General features: G+C 34.2%; 1 protein-coding gene across 1 annotated transcript in view; it reads left to right on the forward strand.

Annotated features, from left to right (window-relative positions):
- The window catches only part of LOC117094914 (sodium channel protein type 1 subunit alpha), an 85102-nt gene that overhangs the window by 17843 nt on the left and 50191 nt on the right, over window positions 1–17068 (forward strand). The window contains exons 4-14 of the mRNA XM_033231250.1: window positions 909–1037; window positions 2738–2829; window positions 3697–3966; window positions 7281–7344; window positions 8455–8596; window positions 9252–9458; window positions 10918–11202; window positions 12192–12572; window positions 13832–13964; window positions 14789–15027; window positions 16666–16839. Coding sequence (XP_033087141.1) covers window positions 909–1037; window positions 2738–2829; window positions 3697–3966; window positions 7281–7344; window positions 8455–8596; window positions 9252–9458; window positions 10918–11202; window positions 12192–12572; window positions 13832–13964; window positions 14789–15027; window positions 16666–16839 — 2116 coding nt within the window. The remainder of the gene's footprint in view (window positions 1–908; window positions 1038–2737; window positions 2830–3696; window positions 3967–7280; window positions 7345–8454; window positions 8597–9251; window positions 9459–10917; window positions 11203–12191; window positions 12573–13831; window positions 13965–14788; window positions 15028–16665; window positions 16840–17068) is intronic.

Here is a 17068-nt window from a genome sequence, read left to right on the forward strand (position 1 = left end):
TAGTGCCTGTTACTATACAGCTGCTGACCTGTAACAACTACAGAAGTATTAGGTTGGTATAAACATAATTGTGGTTTTTGCCGTTACCTTCAGTTGAAGGTAATGTTTGCACCAACCTATTTCCAAGAGTATGTCCTTTCCTAGACACTTCCAGGCTGAAACCAATAAGAAAAGTGACATTTTGAAGAAAATAATAAATTTTATATACAAAAAATTCCAAAGTATTGAAGTTAATATGGAAGGCCCCACAGGTTTTCTGTTGCCCTAGTTTTTTTGTGATTTTATGCCACTCTCACACCCCAATTTCTGAGTAGAAGATTTAAACTTTGGAAACACCTAAGTTTCTGAATTATCACAAGAATTTTATTCTAAATTAAATGTTTACTTTTAGTAACCCTAGAAATATTTACTTTGATTTTAAAGAAGTCCTTATTCCAAGTAAGTTAAATTATCTTGTAGAAAAAAAAAAAAAAAAAGACATGCTAGTTTGTCAATTCCCTCTCATTCTTGGAACACCATTAAAATTGAGATTTTTTTCCCTAAAAGGAAATCATTTCATGCTTCTGCAATAGTATTGATTGGCTATTCCATCATATAAACATACTAAATACTTCTCAGGAGACCATGTTTATTTATGTAAATACCAAGACATTTCAGACAATGTCTAGATAGATTTAATATACCTTGTATTTCTCATACTACTCTTAAGACACTTTACAAAACAACTCTTTGTGTGTTAGAAAGTTGAATTTAAATTTAGGGCTATGTTTTATTTGTATGAAAATAAAATCCATCTGCTTAGTTTTCTTTTTTAGTGTTCATCTATTCTGCTGATAGAGTGATAAGAAATTGGTATGCTATGAAAAAACATTGTTACTTTATCAAATTTGTTGGATGCTTGTTTTCAGATACACCTTCACAGGAATATATACTTTTGAATCACTTATAAAAATTATTGCAAGGGGATTCTGTTTAGAAGATTTTACTTTCCTTCGGGATCCATGGAACTGGCTCGATTTCACTGTCATTACATTTGCGTAAGTGCCTTTTTTAAAACTTTAAGAGAGAACATAGTTTGGTTTTCCATCAGTGCTTATGCTTTTTAAGAATAGGCTTCCTTTACCTGTAGAATATTTTGGTGTGATTCATACATTCAAACTCTGGATTTCAATCTAGCACAACAAAGGTCTAAGTGGGATTTCACTATGGCATGAAGGCTTTGCAGTAGTTGAAAACTACAATTTTCACACGTAGCATCCGTCAGAAAATTTCACATCTGCCACTCTTCCACACACACATGCACAACACACATACACAAACACATATGAACACACACAATCTAATATCAAAACACAAGCATATTTGTAATACATCTGTGAGAATCACTTTGAAAATTATAGCCACAAAACAATTCTATTGGCTACACAAATTTGCAATGACCTTGCTCATATTACACACAGTTTCTTTTCTTGGTTTGGTAGAATAATCTATCTACTAGCATCAAAATGATCTGACAAATCAAACTAAGAGAAGAAAGAAGATACTTGAAATATTATGTTTTTAATAGATTAAATGACTGATTTCTAAGACCTGTAGAGGAGTACATTCTCTCTGCCTTTCTGTTTCTCTCCTGACCCCTTTTCTTTCTTCTTTTCTTCTTTCCTTTTATGGTTTTCTTCATCTCTTTAGTCTCAACATAAACTTCCTTATCCTTATCTCCTATTCATATCCACTCAGTAATATGCACAGTTTATGCACCCCCATGCTTTTTTTTCTAGTCGCAGACTTCCTCAGGAAGAGACCCAGACAAATAACAGAAAACCATTCTGGACTAAGTGAGAGTAGAGCATAGAAAGAGGCAGCCCAACAACACTTACCCTCATCCTTCCTTCAGGAGCTGATTTTTTGGCTTCTTACAGTTGTGATATAGTGGAGAGGAGCAGGAGAGGTGGCAATGATATACTCAGGACTCCGAATACTGCGTGTCTGGTTGTAATTTCCTATCTGATCAGGATGAGCCAATTCTTTGCCAGGTTCTCTGGCCACAGCTCAAAAGAAGGCATACCAGTACTTTCATTTCTTAAGATCAAAATGGCAATAATAATAGGGGCAGCACTGGACCCTCATAAAGTATTGTTCTTAATTTGCTTAACTTTTATCTAAAAGTTACACTGGGAAAATCTTATCTCATATATAAAAGCAGTAAGGCAATCTGCCTTTTCATGCCCAAATTTCTGTTGGGTGATTTCATATATCTTTTTCTAACTAAAACCCTAAACCATAGCCAAGATTTATTTTCTTTTTACAAGTTACACATGATGTTGGTTGCATTGCTTTCCAAAGTGACAACAATGGCACCTACTTTATGAAGTTTACATTTAGCTAATGGCCTTAAATTATGTGAACAGAGGATTAGTGATGAAATCTAATTCCTGATTTGCCACTTACAATATTTATCATTTAAAATCACCAAGAAGGTCTTTATAAAAGACCCATGCAAGTAATATAAATCCTGCTAAAATCTTGAATAACTCTGATTTAATTCTACAGGTTTGTAACAGAATTTGTAAACCTAGGCAATTTTTCAGCTCTTCGCACTTTCAGAGTCTTGAGAGCTTTGAAAACTATTTCTGTAATTCCAGGTAAGAAGTGATTAGAGTAAAGCATAGGCTCCTTGTACCTACAGCTTTTTCTTTGTATCCTGTTATTGTGTTTGTGTGTGAACTCCCTATTACAGGTACGTCACAGAATTTGTGGACCTGGGCAATGTCTCGGCATTGAGAACATTCAGAGTTCTCCGAGCATTGAAGACGATTTCAGTCATTCCAGGTGAGAGCAAGGTTAGACAATGAGACTGACCCATCATATGATTCAGCATCCTTCTCTTTGCTTGACATTCAGTTTTATAGAAAATCAGGAATCATAAGACTAGGTGTTTCGAAGAAAATGATTCTTATTGTTTAGACATAAGTTTTATCAGCCTTGGAGTTTAACAGTGTCTTCTGTGAGATACTGTAATTTGAGGTCAAGGTGACTTGCACTTACAAATATCATGTTTTGTTTTGTTTTTTCGCCATGTTAATTTTATCAATAATTTGCTCCCTTTTAAATGTACCAATCTCTAATTTCTTATTCATTAGAGTCATTAATGACTATGTGTATACAATGCAAATCTTCTAAATTTTTTGCTAACAAAAGAGAAGGGAATAAGATAATAAAAAATAGTGTGAGTCTGCATGGAGGATTTATTATCTTAAGGCACAATTATACTGCAAACCACTTTCCGTTCTACAGCAAAATCTTTCTTATTTATAAATAGGAATTTTAAAATATTTATTCAGGTATTTTGTCATAAAACTGACCTCTGATTCTAATGAAAATGTGAGGCAAGTGTCAGTAGCAAAAAGGAAAAAGACAAGGCCCTTTCCTTAATGTAGGCTCCATGAAGAACATGAACTTTCCATTACTCTATCTTGACATAATGGCATATGAATCTTCATTACATTGTTTAAATCATTACATTTCTGGAATTCATCTTCAGAAGTTCTTCCCCCTTCCATGAAGTGTTGCTTCTCCATTAGCATTGCAAACATTCTTGGATTTATGAATGAAATCTATGTTTTTAAGAAAATTGTGTGAAGCTTTTATTATTTCAGATGTGTTAAGTCTTCATAGTAATAGACTTCTTTCTTTCAGGCCTGAAAACCATTGTGGGAGCCCTGATCCAGTCTGTGAAGAAACTCTCTGATGTCATGATCCTGACTGTGTTCTGTCTGAGCGTGTTTGCTCTAATTGGGCTGCAGCTGTTCATGGGCAACCTGAGGAATAAATGTATTCAATGGCCTCCCACCAATGCTTCCCTGGAGGAACATAGTATAGAAAAGAATATAACTGTGAATTATAATGGTACACTTATAAATGAAACTGTCTTTGAGTTTGACTGGAAGTCATATATTCAAGATTCAAGTAAGAATTATTGTTATGTACATTTCCTTAAAAAGTAGAATTGGATTGTTTGTAACACAAAGGATAAATCCTTGAGGGGCTGGATATCCCATTTTACATGACGTGATTAGTACACATTGCATGCCTGTATCAAAACATCTCATTTACCCCATATATACAAACACCTACCTTGCACCCACAAAAATTAAAATTTAAAATTTAAAACTAACGAAATAAATAAAACATCCTCTAAAAACGAATTACTGTTATGTATATTTAGTCTTTTCATTGCTAATGTGCCTTCCATCTAGGCATGAAAATGTTTTTAAATGATCACATAACAAGACGTCATCTTTTAGAAAATTACCTAATCAAACTATTTAACAATATTTAAAATTATATTTTATTTGGTATTTCTATCCTCTGGATTTTAAATAATAGATTATTTATATTTCTGGAACTAATTTTAAAGAATTTTGTTAATCACCTTATCAATGGCTTATACATACATTTAGCAATTTTGTTCATAACTACTCTAGTTTCGACTCCTCAATGCCATTTTCTATTTTATCATCATTTGGAAGGCTGAAGAATTCAGCTAGAAGGAATTTTCCTAGGATCCTTGGTTGTTTCCTGTGGTAATTGATATAATCAAAGGAGATAAAACATGTGAATGCCCTTTGCGAATTTTACAGTACTATGCAAATGTAACTCATTATACACTAATTATACAATGTCTCTTATGTATCAGAAACTTTGTAGTACACTGGGGAAAATAATGGAGATAACACATGGCATCAGAGTGTTATAGTTTAATAGATTATTTTGTTACCTTAAGGAAATAAAGTGATACCTAAAAGGAAATCTCATTCATATATTTGAAAAGTAGTATTACATCAAAAAGAAAAAAAGTTACAGTTAATAAAGCTTCAGGAGAGAGTAATAGAAAATGTTAGTTGGGTGCAATGGCTCACACCTATAATCCTAGCACTTTGGGAGTCTGAGGCTGGAGAATCACTTGAGGCCAGGAGTTTGAGAGTTTGAGACCTGGGAGGTCAAGACTGCAGTGAGCCATGATCATGCTACTGAACTCCAGCATGGGTGACAGAGTAAGACTCTGTCTCAGAAGTAGTAATAATTGTGCTAATATCCTTTCTCTTTTGAAAGTGACAATCAAAAGTGTGTAAGTTTCCTCTCTCTTTAATTTTAGAATCTGCTAGTAGTGATATTTCAAAAGCAAGGAGAGTTAGAACATGATTAATAAGAAAAGGAAAAGTCCTTTTTAAGGAAAAACATTAAACCTATACAACTTAGATTTTTAGATGTTCTTGAATATAGTATATCTTTATTATTTTAAGGTGATGAATAATATTTTGGAAAAAAAGAAAGAAAACTTCAGTGACTGATTGTGTGGAACAAACAGAATTAATTGCAGAAAGTTACTAGTTGTTCGATATTTATTAAAGTAATGATAGCATAGTTTAAAAAGCAAATACTAATCAGTGTCTCCTTATAGTTATAAATCTGGAAAATACCTTGGGTTGATACAAATGAACTCTTCCCTGACATTCAGTGATATGCTAATAAATAATTTACAAACAGCTGAAAATCTTTAGATTTAGTTTTAAATCTTTAGTTGTTAATCTTAAGATTAAGAACAGTATCTGAGCAATACACCAGTGTTCCTTATTCACTTGATATGATGCCAGTAGGTCAACGTCAGTCACCAACTCCCTGAAATCTGTTGTTTGTTTGTTTTATCTAAGTTCAAAATACTGACCATGAGGGTTATTTAGGATTTATTCTCTCTAGGGAAAATTTATTGGACTGCATTTTTCCAATACTCAAAGTGAAAAAATAAATAATATCTGAGGTCTAAACATCTATGATTCTTATTTTAAACCAAATGCAAATATAAATAAAGTGGTTCATTTTTGAAAGTAATAGAGAATTAAGTTTATTAAATTTAAGGATAAATATTATAACTGAAAAATTATATTTTCCTCAGGTTAAAGCTGATCATTAAGGTTAGATCATGAATTTAATGAGCAAAACTTCATGTATAAATATGAGATACCAAAAATTCATCCATAAACTATTATAGTCCTTTCTCTTTGTTTCTCTTTGTTTAATTTTAATTGAAAGTTAGAAAATACTATGTCAACTTTCCTGTCTAGGTTCAAATAAGTCAGAATATTAGAAACAAAAATGATATTTTTCCTTATGTGGTTCTGTGTACTGTACGGAACTATGCATGGAGTAAATTCCTCAGAAAACTTAACATCTAGAAAATATATCTTCTTACAAAAATCCATGATTGTTTAATTTCATGTTTTCCTCTTTTTGTCTTTTATTTACTTATTCATTCAGCAAACTTTACAGAAAGGCTACCCAGTCTCAAACAAACACTAATATAGAAGTAATTAATGATCATGACTTTCTAAGAGGAATACTTGTAAATAAATAATTACAATATAGGAGTGTCACTATAAGAATAATTCAAGTATATATGTGTTACTGGTAGCACAATGAGGAGAGTTCTTAATTCTGACAACATTTAGTGGAAAGAAAGTTGAAAATATCAAGGAAAAAGTTACAGAAGAACTGGATGTTGCAAGATGCAAAGGAGTTTGCAAGAAACGGGAATCTTTGAGATAATGTTCTGTTCACCTATAGTCATTATTTTAGCTTTAGTACTTAAGACTTTTTAAAATTGCTTTCATTTCAGTTGTTGATCTGGTTTATGCATATTTTACTATAAGTTGCCTATATTCTGGAAACTGTGAGAATATAAGTTATACTTAATTATTAAAATGTATGTATCAAAAATATAGGAGAGAGGACCAGAAAATATACTATTCTTTTATTTTGAAATGTGTGGCTGTTTTGAGAAAACGAATTCCTGTCATTCCTGTCTATTTTTACTGAATGAATTTTTTTTCATGAGAGTGGTGGACAAATGCTAATACCTTTTTGAAAGATTGTGTTAGTACCTGTCATTATCACTAAATTTACATTCATAATGAAGAAATACTTTGCACTGTAAAGTATCTAATGCAAATACTTTGCACTATAAAGTATCTAATGTAAAGTATCTTTGCACTGTATCTAATCTAATGCCATTCCTTCATAATGAAGAAATACTTTGCACTGTAAAGTATCTAGATAGAATATCTAGAATTTGGAGGGAGAAGAGACAAATACTTGTGCCTTTGAATGAATTGTATGTTTAAAATTACTCAACAAACTTAAAAGAAGAACCTGACCTTCCTGTTCTCATTTTGGTGTTTTTAACAGTGCAAATGTTCATCATATGACTTTCTTTTTTCAAACAGGATATCATTATTTCCTGGAGGGTTTTTTAGATGCACTACTATGTGGAAATAGCTCTGATGCAGGGTAAGTCAATAATTTGTGTGTATCTGTGCATCTTTCTGTGTACACATACATATGTGTATCTTTTCTCTCTTTTTATAGAAACTGAAGATAACAGCCAACTAATTTTATTGACATTCTTTTGCTATATGTAAGGTTTTTGATAAAGTATGAGATTATTTAAATATTAGGTAAGATTTATGTTTTCTAAAACAAGAAGTAATACTTTTAGACACATGTACACGTATGTTCATTGCAGCTCTATTCACAATAGCAAGAACATGGAATCAACCTAAATGCCCATCAGTGATAGGCTGGATAAAGAAAATGTGGTACATATACACTATGAGATGCAATGCAGCCATAAAAAGTAATTCGACCATGTCCTTTGCAGGGATATGGATGGAACTGGAGGCCATTATCCTTAGCAAACTATTTTTGCAGGAACAGAAAACTAAGTACCTCATGTCCTCACTTATAAGCGGGAGCTAAATGATGAGAACACATGGACACATATAAAGAACAGCACACACTAGGGCCTACTAGAGTGTGGAAAGTGGGAAGAGGGAGAGGATCAGGAACAATAACTAGTGAGTACTAGGCTTAATACCTCGGTGATGAAATAATCTACACAAAAACCCCCATGACACACATTTGCCTATATAAAAAATCTGCACATGTACGTGCTCCTGAACTTCAAATAAAAGTATAAAAAAAGAGAAAAATATCTCTTAAACATCCACTGTATATAACAGCAAAAAGAGGAGTAATCCTGTTCCTACCTTTTTAGGGTAATAGTAATAACAGTACTGTTTCTTTTAGATAAGTATATTGAGCTATAAACTCTGGAGACTCCATAGTAGTAGAAATGAAATGGAGATGTTGAAATTGCAAATTATCAACAAAAGTTATTTTGTAAAATATTATTAGAAATGCTGCACCATATTTTAATGATGACACCAAGTAGCTAATAAGGCTATATGCAGTCAAAAGTTGGGAAATAGATTAGTTACTTATTTATCAAACTTTTATTTTGAAATAGCAAATCTTTCTGGCTAGACAATATTTTAGCATAGTATCAGAGTAAAAAGGCAGCAGAACCACTTGTAATACTTTCTTTTGCCCCACTTGCAGCCAATGTCCAGAGGGATATATGTGTGTGAAAGCTGGTAGAAATCCCAATTATGGCTACACAAGCTTTGATACCTTCAGCTGGGCTTTTTTGTCCTTGTTTCGACTAATGACTCAGGACTTCTGGGAAAATCTTTATCAACTGGTGAGACACTAAAGAGCTACACTCTCCATTTAAGTAAAAGTATACAAGAAAACCAATTGAGTTATGAAATTAAAACCAGAGGATAATATAGTAGAAAGAGCAGAACTTGAAACGAGACTTGAGTTTCTCTATCCTATTGATTATAACACATATTGAGCAGAGTGATGCCAAGGATTACAATTCTCTTCCATTTCTTCTTGACTCAAAACCTGTTCTCTATCCTTCTCAGACACAGATTGTACTCAACAGAAAGCACATTCTCCCTCCAGCCTTATCTACCCCCTCAAATATTATCTCTCAGGTGGGAGGTAATGAAAATGAAGAAGCAGATATAGAAAGATAACTTTATTGTCTTCCTTGACTTTCCTAAAGGCTCAGATCTTTAATGGAGGACTCCATGGCATTTTACTGACTGTTTCATTCTTGGTGAATACAAAAATTCTCGCCTAGAGATCATAGTGCGAATGCATCAGCTAGGAGAGAAGGAAGAAGCTGAAGTTAAAGAAACAAAGAATCAAAAAAAAGTACAGTGTGCTGTGACCAGCATAATTACTATTTACATCTGAGTTTTGCTAGACACACAAGTAAACTGAAAGTCGAAGCCACCACTTAGTGAAATAATATTGAGAAATAATTCTGATATTTTTGTTTGCAGACATTACGTGCTGCTGGAAAAACATACATGATATTTTTTGTGTTGGTCATTTTCTTGGGCTCATTCTACCTAATAAATTTGATCCTGGCTGTGGTGGCCATGGCCTATGAGGAACAGAATCAGGCCACCTTGGAAGAAGCAGAACAGAAAGAGGCCGAATTTCAGCAGATGATCGAACAGCTTAAAAAGCAACAGGAGGCAGCTCAGGTAAAGATGCCCTGTCTCATGGCACTGACCTTTTATTGTTCTGATTGTTGCAAAAATATTGAAGAGAAAGTGAGTGCCTAAAGGCAGGTGGTTATATGAGGAATTAGTAACAATTTCTATATTTTGATCATCCATTTACTTTTATTTAGTTTAATTATTTTGTTTATTTATTTTAAGATGTATATAATAATAACCACAATAGAACTCTCTCATGTTATTTTAATCATCTTAAGATTCTCAAAGCAAAGGGAAAATGTTATTTTGGAGTATTTTCAAGTGAGAGACTTTTATTCAATGAGTAGACTGACATTAGGAGGAAATCATCTTTTCTTAGAACAAGAAATTATTGGTTATCATATGAAGAGTTGCTCCTCTAGTTCTTAAACATAGTCTCCTTTTTTCTTTAACTAAAAATATGTTGGCTTTTAACATGGGTGCTTTATTTCCTTTGTAAGGAAGTGATCAAATAATACAACGATCTCTGATATAGCAGCATCCAATAGACATATGAATGTCACCGATCTTACAGAGCTTGACCATCTAAAAAGGATTATTTGGTTTTATAGTGAAGTGTTAGACCTCACAGTGTGATAAATCATAAAATGCCTCTCCTAACTCTCATCTTTCTGTTTAGCCAACAAACTTAATGTCTTTACTAAAGAAGAAAGTTGTTTCAGAAATATTAATTTATATGCAAGAGTAAATAATTTATTGAGGTTACCCTGGGAACAATGATAATAATTAAAAAGTGTCAACTTAATACCAGTACAAGCTATAATCAAAAAGCAGTGTATTATTCCATACCCACATGTCCCTTAAGAACCAGTACTGATTGAAAGATGGTGGGGACAGTTTTTGGAAAACTGGATGTCTTATCTTGCTCAGCAGAAACTATTGATTCTCCCTTCTCCATTTTTCTGGATATTGTGGATGGGTGAGAAAGGGATTTTATAACTGTCCATAAATATGATTAATGATATTTTGAGGGTATTGGACAAACCAATTTCAGTAACTAGAGAAAGGACCTCACGTCCTTATCCCATTCCCCTGCCTGAAGATAGGACTGCAAGTAATTCATCAGCTTTTCTTCTATACTGTTTCTTTTTCAGAGAAAAGAAAACAACACTAATTAAATAGCAATTTTTAAAGTAAATCAAATCCAAAAAGTAATGAATTTGTGTTCTTGTTGATACCTGATGGATATTTTTGAATATGTGGTTTGTGGGGCATTAACACAGACATAATAAATGTTACCATGGAGAAAACCAGATTATCTCTGAAAGCCTTCATTAGGTGGGAAAAAAAAAATCTCCTCTTATACTTGCAGAGAATCTTCTCTGTGAGATGATCCTCAGTCAGCTCAATATATTTTTTAAATGCCATGCAAATACTTCAGCCCTTTCAGAGAAAGACACAGTCTTTTCAGGTGGTATGTTAAAACTATTTCTCTTCAATGTAGCAGGCAGCAACGGCAACTGCCTCAGAACATTCCAGAGAGCCCAGTGCAGCAGGCAGGCTCTCAGACAGCTCATCTGAAGCCTCTAAATTGAGTTCCAAGAGTGCTAAGGAAAGAAGAAATCGGAGGAAGAAAAGAAAACAGAAAGAGCAGTCTGGTGGGGAAGAGAAAGATGAGGATGAGTTCCATAAATCTGAATCTGAGGACAGCATCAGGAGGAAAGGTTTTCGCTTCTCCATTGAAGGGAACCGGTTGACATATGAAAAGAGGTACTCTTCCCCACACCAGGTATGGCACTGCTGAGTTTACTGATGCATGGTTGAAAATTAAAACATGGGAGAGAGGGGGAGAATTAGAAAATGGACTTAGGAATTTTTATCAATTGAATTCGACCACTGTTGTGCTATATTTAAACCTATCCCTTCTGCACATAGTTACGCGAAGATTTTACTCCACAGATATGTAAGTCTACAGCTCAGTGTAGTTAAGATAACACCAAGTTGACAGTCAGGAGAACTGGATTGTCATTCTGATACTGTCCACCGATATTTGTCTACAACTAATGACATTTAATCTTTTTGATCCTCAGCACTTTTAAGAAAAAAAAATGTGGAACTGGGGATTGTTGATCAGGAATGTCCTTAGGTTATTTTATGATTTTATGTTGTTTTTCCTCATAACTTTTTTATAAGTCACCACACATGCTTCTGAAAATATTAGTCATGGTACACTTGATCAAAAGGCACATGGCTCTGAATTTCAGAAGTATGAACTTCAAGTTCCAAAAATATGATGCCTAAGGTGAAAAAGAATTAATAATTAAAGTGATTTTAGAAAGGTGGAGTAAACTAAATTGTGAGGAGTATTGAAATTTTTTGAAAGACAAGATCCATGAAAACCAAGGTGGCCTTGTTAAGGTCATGGTGCCAGTGTTCACTGAATGTTTACCATGTCCATTGCCATATTCTGAGGATATTTCCCTTTGAACTTGAGAAATGGTGGTTCAGGGTGTGTGTGTATGTGTGTGTGTGTATGTGTTTCAATATATTAAGGTTGCAATCTATCTCCTCATTCTTTAATCCCAAGGGCTAGAAACCTTTTATCAAGGTAATTTAATTTAATGTGAACGCACATAAAATGAGAATGATAATCAAAAGGAATGAGCCATATTCTGTTATGAATGCTGAAATCTTCTTCTACCTAATCTTGCAAAATGAAATCACATTCAAAAGGCCATATTAATATGGCTTTGTTTGTTTGCTGTTTCAAACTTCTAGTCTTTGTTGAGCATCCGTGGCTCCCTATTTTCACCAAGGCGAAATAGCAGAACAAGCCTTTTCAGCTTTAGAGGGCGAGCAAAGGATGTGGGATCTGAGAATGACTTTGCAGATGATGAGCACAGCACCTTTGAGGATAACGAGAGCCGTAGAGATTCCTTGTTTGTGCCCCGACGACACGGAGAGCGACGCAACAGCAACCTGAGTCAGACCAGTAGGTCATCCCGGATGCTGGCAGTGTTTCCAGCGAATGGGAAGATGCACAGCACTGTGGATTGCAATGGTGTGGTTTCCTTGGTTGGTGGACCTTCAGTTCCTACATCGCCTGTTGGACAGCTTCTGCCAGAGGTGATAATAGATAAGCCAGCTACTGATGACAATGTAAGGAAGTTTTAAATAGTTCAGGCATGGCTGGCCCATTATTGCTGCACCAGCCAGTGTTTCTACAGAACGGCAACCTTGAGAATGATTCCTGGTTGGTCACGCTGTGAATGCACCTGCATCTTGTAATATCTTTAATAGACTAACCAACTAAAACTTAAAACCTTAACAGTCTCCTGCACAAACCTGAATGCATTTACTTACTGAAAGTGCTAAGGATTAATTAGACACAATAATTACTGCCTCCAGTTGGAGGATTTGCTATATACCCACACTGAATTTAGATAGCAGGACATCCTCTAAGGCTCTGATCTAAAAGTAAATGAATGATCCCATGTTTAAGTGTCAAGGGTGTATAATAAATCTTTCCAACGGATTCTTCAATATATCTCTGCTTTAGTTTAGATTTTCAAAAACACTGTGCTTAAGTAGATAGCTTCATTGTTACCTTAATACTCCTAGTACTCATATTTTTCTTACTAAAAAAATGCTGATATAGGTCTTCTCAAAATTAATCTAAATGAAGAGACACAAATACATTATTAATACAGACAGATAAAATAATTGTCTGTGTACAAAGCTATGCTATGTGTTTGTGGATGTACACCCAGATGAGGAATTTCTAAACAGATGCTGCCTCTTCTTAGACTGTTTACTCACTTGGAAATATATCAGCATGAGGAGGCATGACTAAGTCAGAATTAGATGACTTATTGCTTTGGTACCCTGGATGAAACTGTTGTCCATGCAGCATGTGTGTGTTCTTTTCAACATAGAGTTTGTGTTGTCAATGACCATCTACATCTTGTGTCCAGAAAATAAGATGGCAGCTAAGTGTGTTGCAATTATTGATACTTCCTTAAAATTAAATAGCTACCTTCTCAAAAACCAAGTGCCTTGATCACTTGTAGGACTTTTAAGTTACTAGGCTTTTACTATTAGTTCAGAAATAAGGGTAATAACTGTTAAATATATCACTTAAGAGTTTTATCAACTATATTAAAATTGCTTTGTATTTTATAAAATTATGAAATCAGGAAGTTAAAATCTTGGTTTTTGCTGTATGACTAAATGGTTAACAGTTTGAACATTCCAGGCTAATGATACAATAAGTCAGAAATATCTGCCATCACCAATTGAATATGAAAGTGCATGATGCATGTGTTTCATGAAATTCACTGTGTCACCACTTGGTTGTTTGCTTGTCATATTGCTCAAATTAATCATTTAACGCGTTAGCATTTTTTTTTTTTTTACAGGGAACAACCACTGAAACTGAAATGAGAAAGAGAAGGTCAAGTTCTTTCCACGTTTCCATGGACTTTCTAGAAGATCCTTCCCAAAGGCAACGAGCAATGAGTATAGCCAGCATTCTAACAAATACAGTGGAAGGTTGGTAACAAATTCTATTTTTGTTTCAATTATTTTCACTAAACTTATATTGTCTCATTTCAAATAAATATATTTGTGAGTTGGAAATAGTGCATTCTGATGAAAAGACAGTAAGTCTAATTCAAGAACTGTTATTTGTTATATCTACTCAGATATTCCAGAAGCCTTAACAATTTATTTTAAACTCAGTGATACTGGGACTAAGAATGTTTTCCTAACCGTGTGGCAACTCTTTGAAAATGCAGAATAAAGCATTTCTGTTAGGGGTTTCTAATCTCATTAGTCACAGTGACCCTCTTTTTGTTCCATTAGTTTAAGACTTCAGCAGTACAGACCTTTTCAGCCTCATCCTAAGTACTCTCAAGATTGTAGAGGAAGAGCAGGTCATTTTCACAAAATAAAAACAAGTTAAAATGATGATTCTTGGGTCACATCAATCCCTATTCTAGCTCTCATAGTCTGAGGTTGACAATGTAGTCATTCACATAGGGTTGCACACAGTATCTACACCACCCTAAACCATGTTCCCATCGAGACTTCATGTGAAAGACCACTCACATAACTTGAGGCCAAGCACTGAGCCACAATGTCAGTGCATAAGGCAAAAAACTACCCATTGTTACCTGGGCTCTATGTGTGTGTCTGATGAAATATCCTTGGGAGGTTTAGAGTAAACTCTGTAATTTTTTTTAACAAGTACAAAAAAGGTTGCCTCTGTAACAAAAATGTGCTGATTACTAAAAATAAGTTTAGTGGATATGAAATAAATGCGTGTGCATAAAATATACCTTTTGATGGTTCTTATTTTTTTTTTTTTAATCTAGAACTTGAAGAATCCAGGCAGAAATGCCCACCCTGTTGGTATAAATTTTCCAACATATTCTTAATCTGGGACTGTTCTCCATATTGGTTAAAAGTGAAACATGTTGTCAACCTGGTCGTGATGGACCCATTTGTTGACCTGGCCATCACCATCTGTATTGTCTTAAATACCCTTTTCATGGCCATGGAGCACTATCCAATGACGGACCATTTCAATAATGTGCTTACAGTAGGAAATTTGGTAAGCATATTGGAAGGTAAATGTGTTTAGTCTTCAAATTTTCTGCTTGAGAAACTGTTTACATTTAATTGTGTATAGCAGTCTTTCAACCACCCTTCATGCTTCCTGGCCCCCACAAAATGCCAATTATATCTAGCTGGCTATACTCTACTTTTTGCCAAAAATAATGACCTTAATGTGCTCACAAAAACTGAAAAAGGCATAGGCCTACAGCACTACTTGAAAAGTCAACAGCAATATTTATAACTTTTCAAGATCCAGAAGTAGCTCATAGTTTAAGAACACACTTTTTGAGATATTATTACAATTTCCCTTACTGTAGAAGGTTAAAATAAAATTGTGGATCTCTTTTATCCTTCTTAGTCATCATCATTGCAAGAAATAATTTAACAACTCAAAAATGTCTCCAGCTTTTATTTTTCCAGGATCTAAGTAGTACATGTATTGTTTATCCATCTATTCCATATCAAAACCATGAACTATTTAAAACCTCCAGTACATTTTGTGTATTATATGATTACGAAGGTCATTTTTGGTGAAGGTTGCCACTTAATTTTTCCTTTTTGTGCTTCAAAAACATAAATTATTAAAATGTTTGCCAGTCAACTCAACTTAAGAATATTAGCTTTTATTTGCTGAAGGAAAGAGCTATCTAAAGTAATATATGCATTTTCCATAATATTTGGTTTGAAGTTTAGGATTTTTGATGGTAGAAAGCAGAAACATCATATATAACAACTGACATTTTATTAGTTATATTTTTGAAGTTCTACTATTTATGCTACAGAAGTAAATTTATTTTTTCATGTGCATAACAAAGAATGACAATAGTAATGCACCTAGTATAATAACAGATAAGAATGTATAACTCTGATTTGAGGGAAATAGAAATAAGCTTATAGAGAAATAAAACTGCTCATGGGCAAAATGTTGTCAGTACTTGTGTTATATGAAATCTGGAGAAAAAGGTAGTTTGGTATAATGGAAAGAGCACTGTTAAAAATAGATGACTTGGGCCGGGCGCGGTGGCTCACGCCTGTAATTCCAGCACTTTGGGAGGCCAAGGCGGGCGGATCACAACGTCAGGAGATCGAGACCATCCTGGCTAACACAGTGAAACCCTGTCTCTACTAAAAATACAAAAAATTAGCCGGGTATGGTGGTGGGCGCCTGTAGTCCCAGCTACTCAGGAGGCTGAGGCAGGAGAATGGCGTGAACCCAGGAGGCGGAGCTTGCAGTGAGCCGAGATCGCAGCACTGCACTCCAGACTGGGCGACAGAGTGACACTCCATCTGAGAAAAAAAAAAAAAAAAAATAGATGACTTGTACTGATATCCTAGTTTTGCCATTTTCTTGCTGCATAATATCAAGCAAGTCATTTCACCCATCTGAAGACCTTAGTTTCCTTATCTGTAAAGTAATAATTGTGTTTGCATTATCTACTTAGCGTTTCCACAAGGATAAAATTAAATAATGTATATGAGAGTCTTTCATCAACTACAAATTTCCATACAAATTTAAGTTAGTAATAGAATCACTGTGGGAAAATAGCATAAGCATTATGTTCTAAGGGCAAATCTTATGTCATGTACATTATCATTATCTGGTGGAATTAGAGTAATTTTGTTTTGATCTTAGGTTTTCACTGGGATCTTTACAGCAGAAATGTTTCTGAAAATTATTGCCATGGATCCTTACTATTATTTCCAAGAAGGCTGGAATATCTTTGATGGTTTTATTGTGACGCTTAGCCTGGTAGAACTTGGACTCGCCAATGTGGAAGGATTATCTGTTCTCCGTTCATTTCGATTGGTAAAAAAATAAAAATAAATAAAAATAAAAATAAAAAGCACAAAAACCTTTCTAACCATCAGGGTTCTTGCCTAACAATGTCATAGTTTTTTTGCCACACAGCCCTTAGCATTCTAAGTTTTTCTGTAACATTTCCATTGTCAAAAACTTTTCCTATGTGGAAAAAAAATTCTCAATTATTTACAAAAACCTTTATTTCAAAGAACATAGTTATGTAAAGGTTAATGTA

The sequence above is a fragment of the Trachypithecus francoisi genome, unplaced genomic scaffold (assembly GCF_009764315.1).
Source record: "Trachypithecus francoisi isolate TF-2019V2 unplaced genomic scaffold, Tfra_2.0 Lachesis_group13, whole genome shotgun sequence".
Taxonomy (NCBI): domain Eukaryota; kingdom Metazoa; phylum Chordata; class Mammalia; order Primates; family Cercopithecidae; genus Trachypithecus; species Trachypithecus francoisi.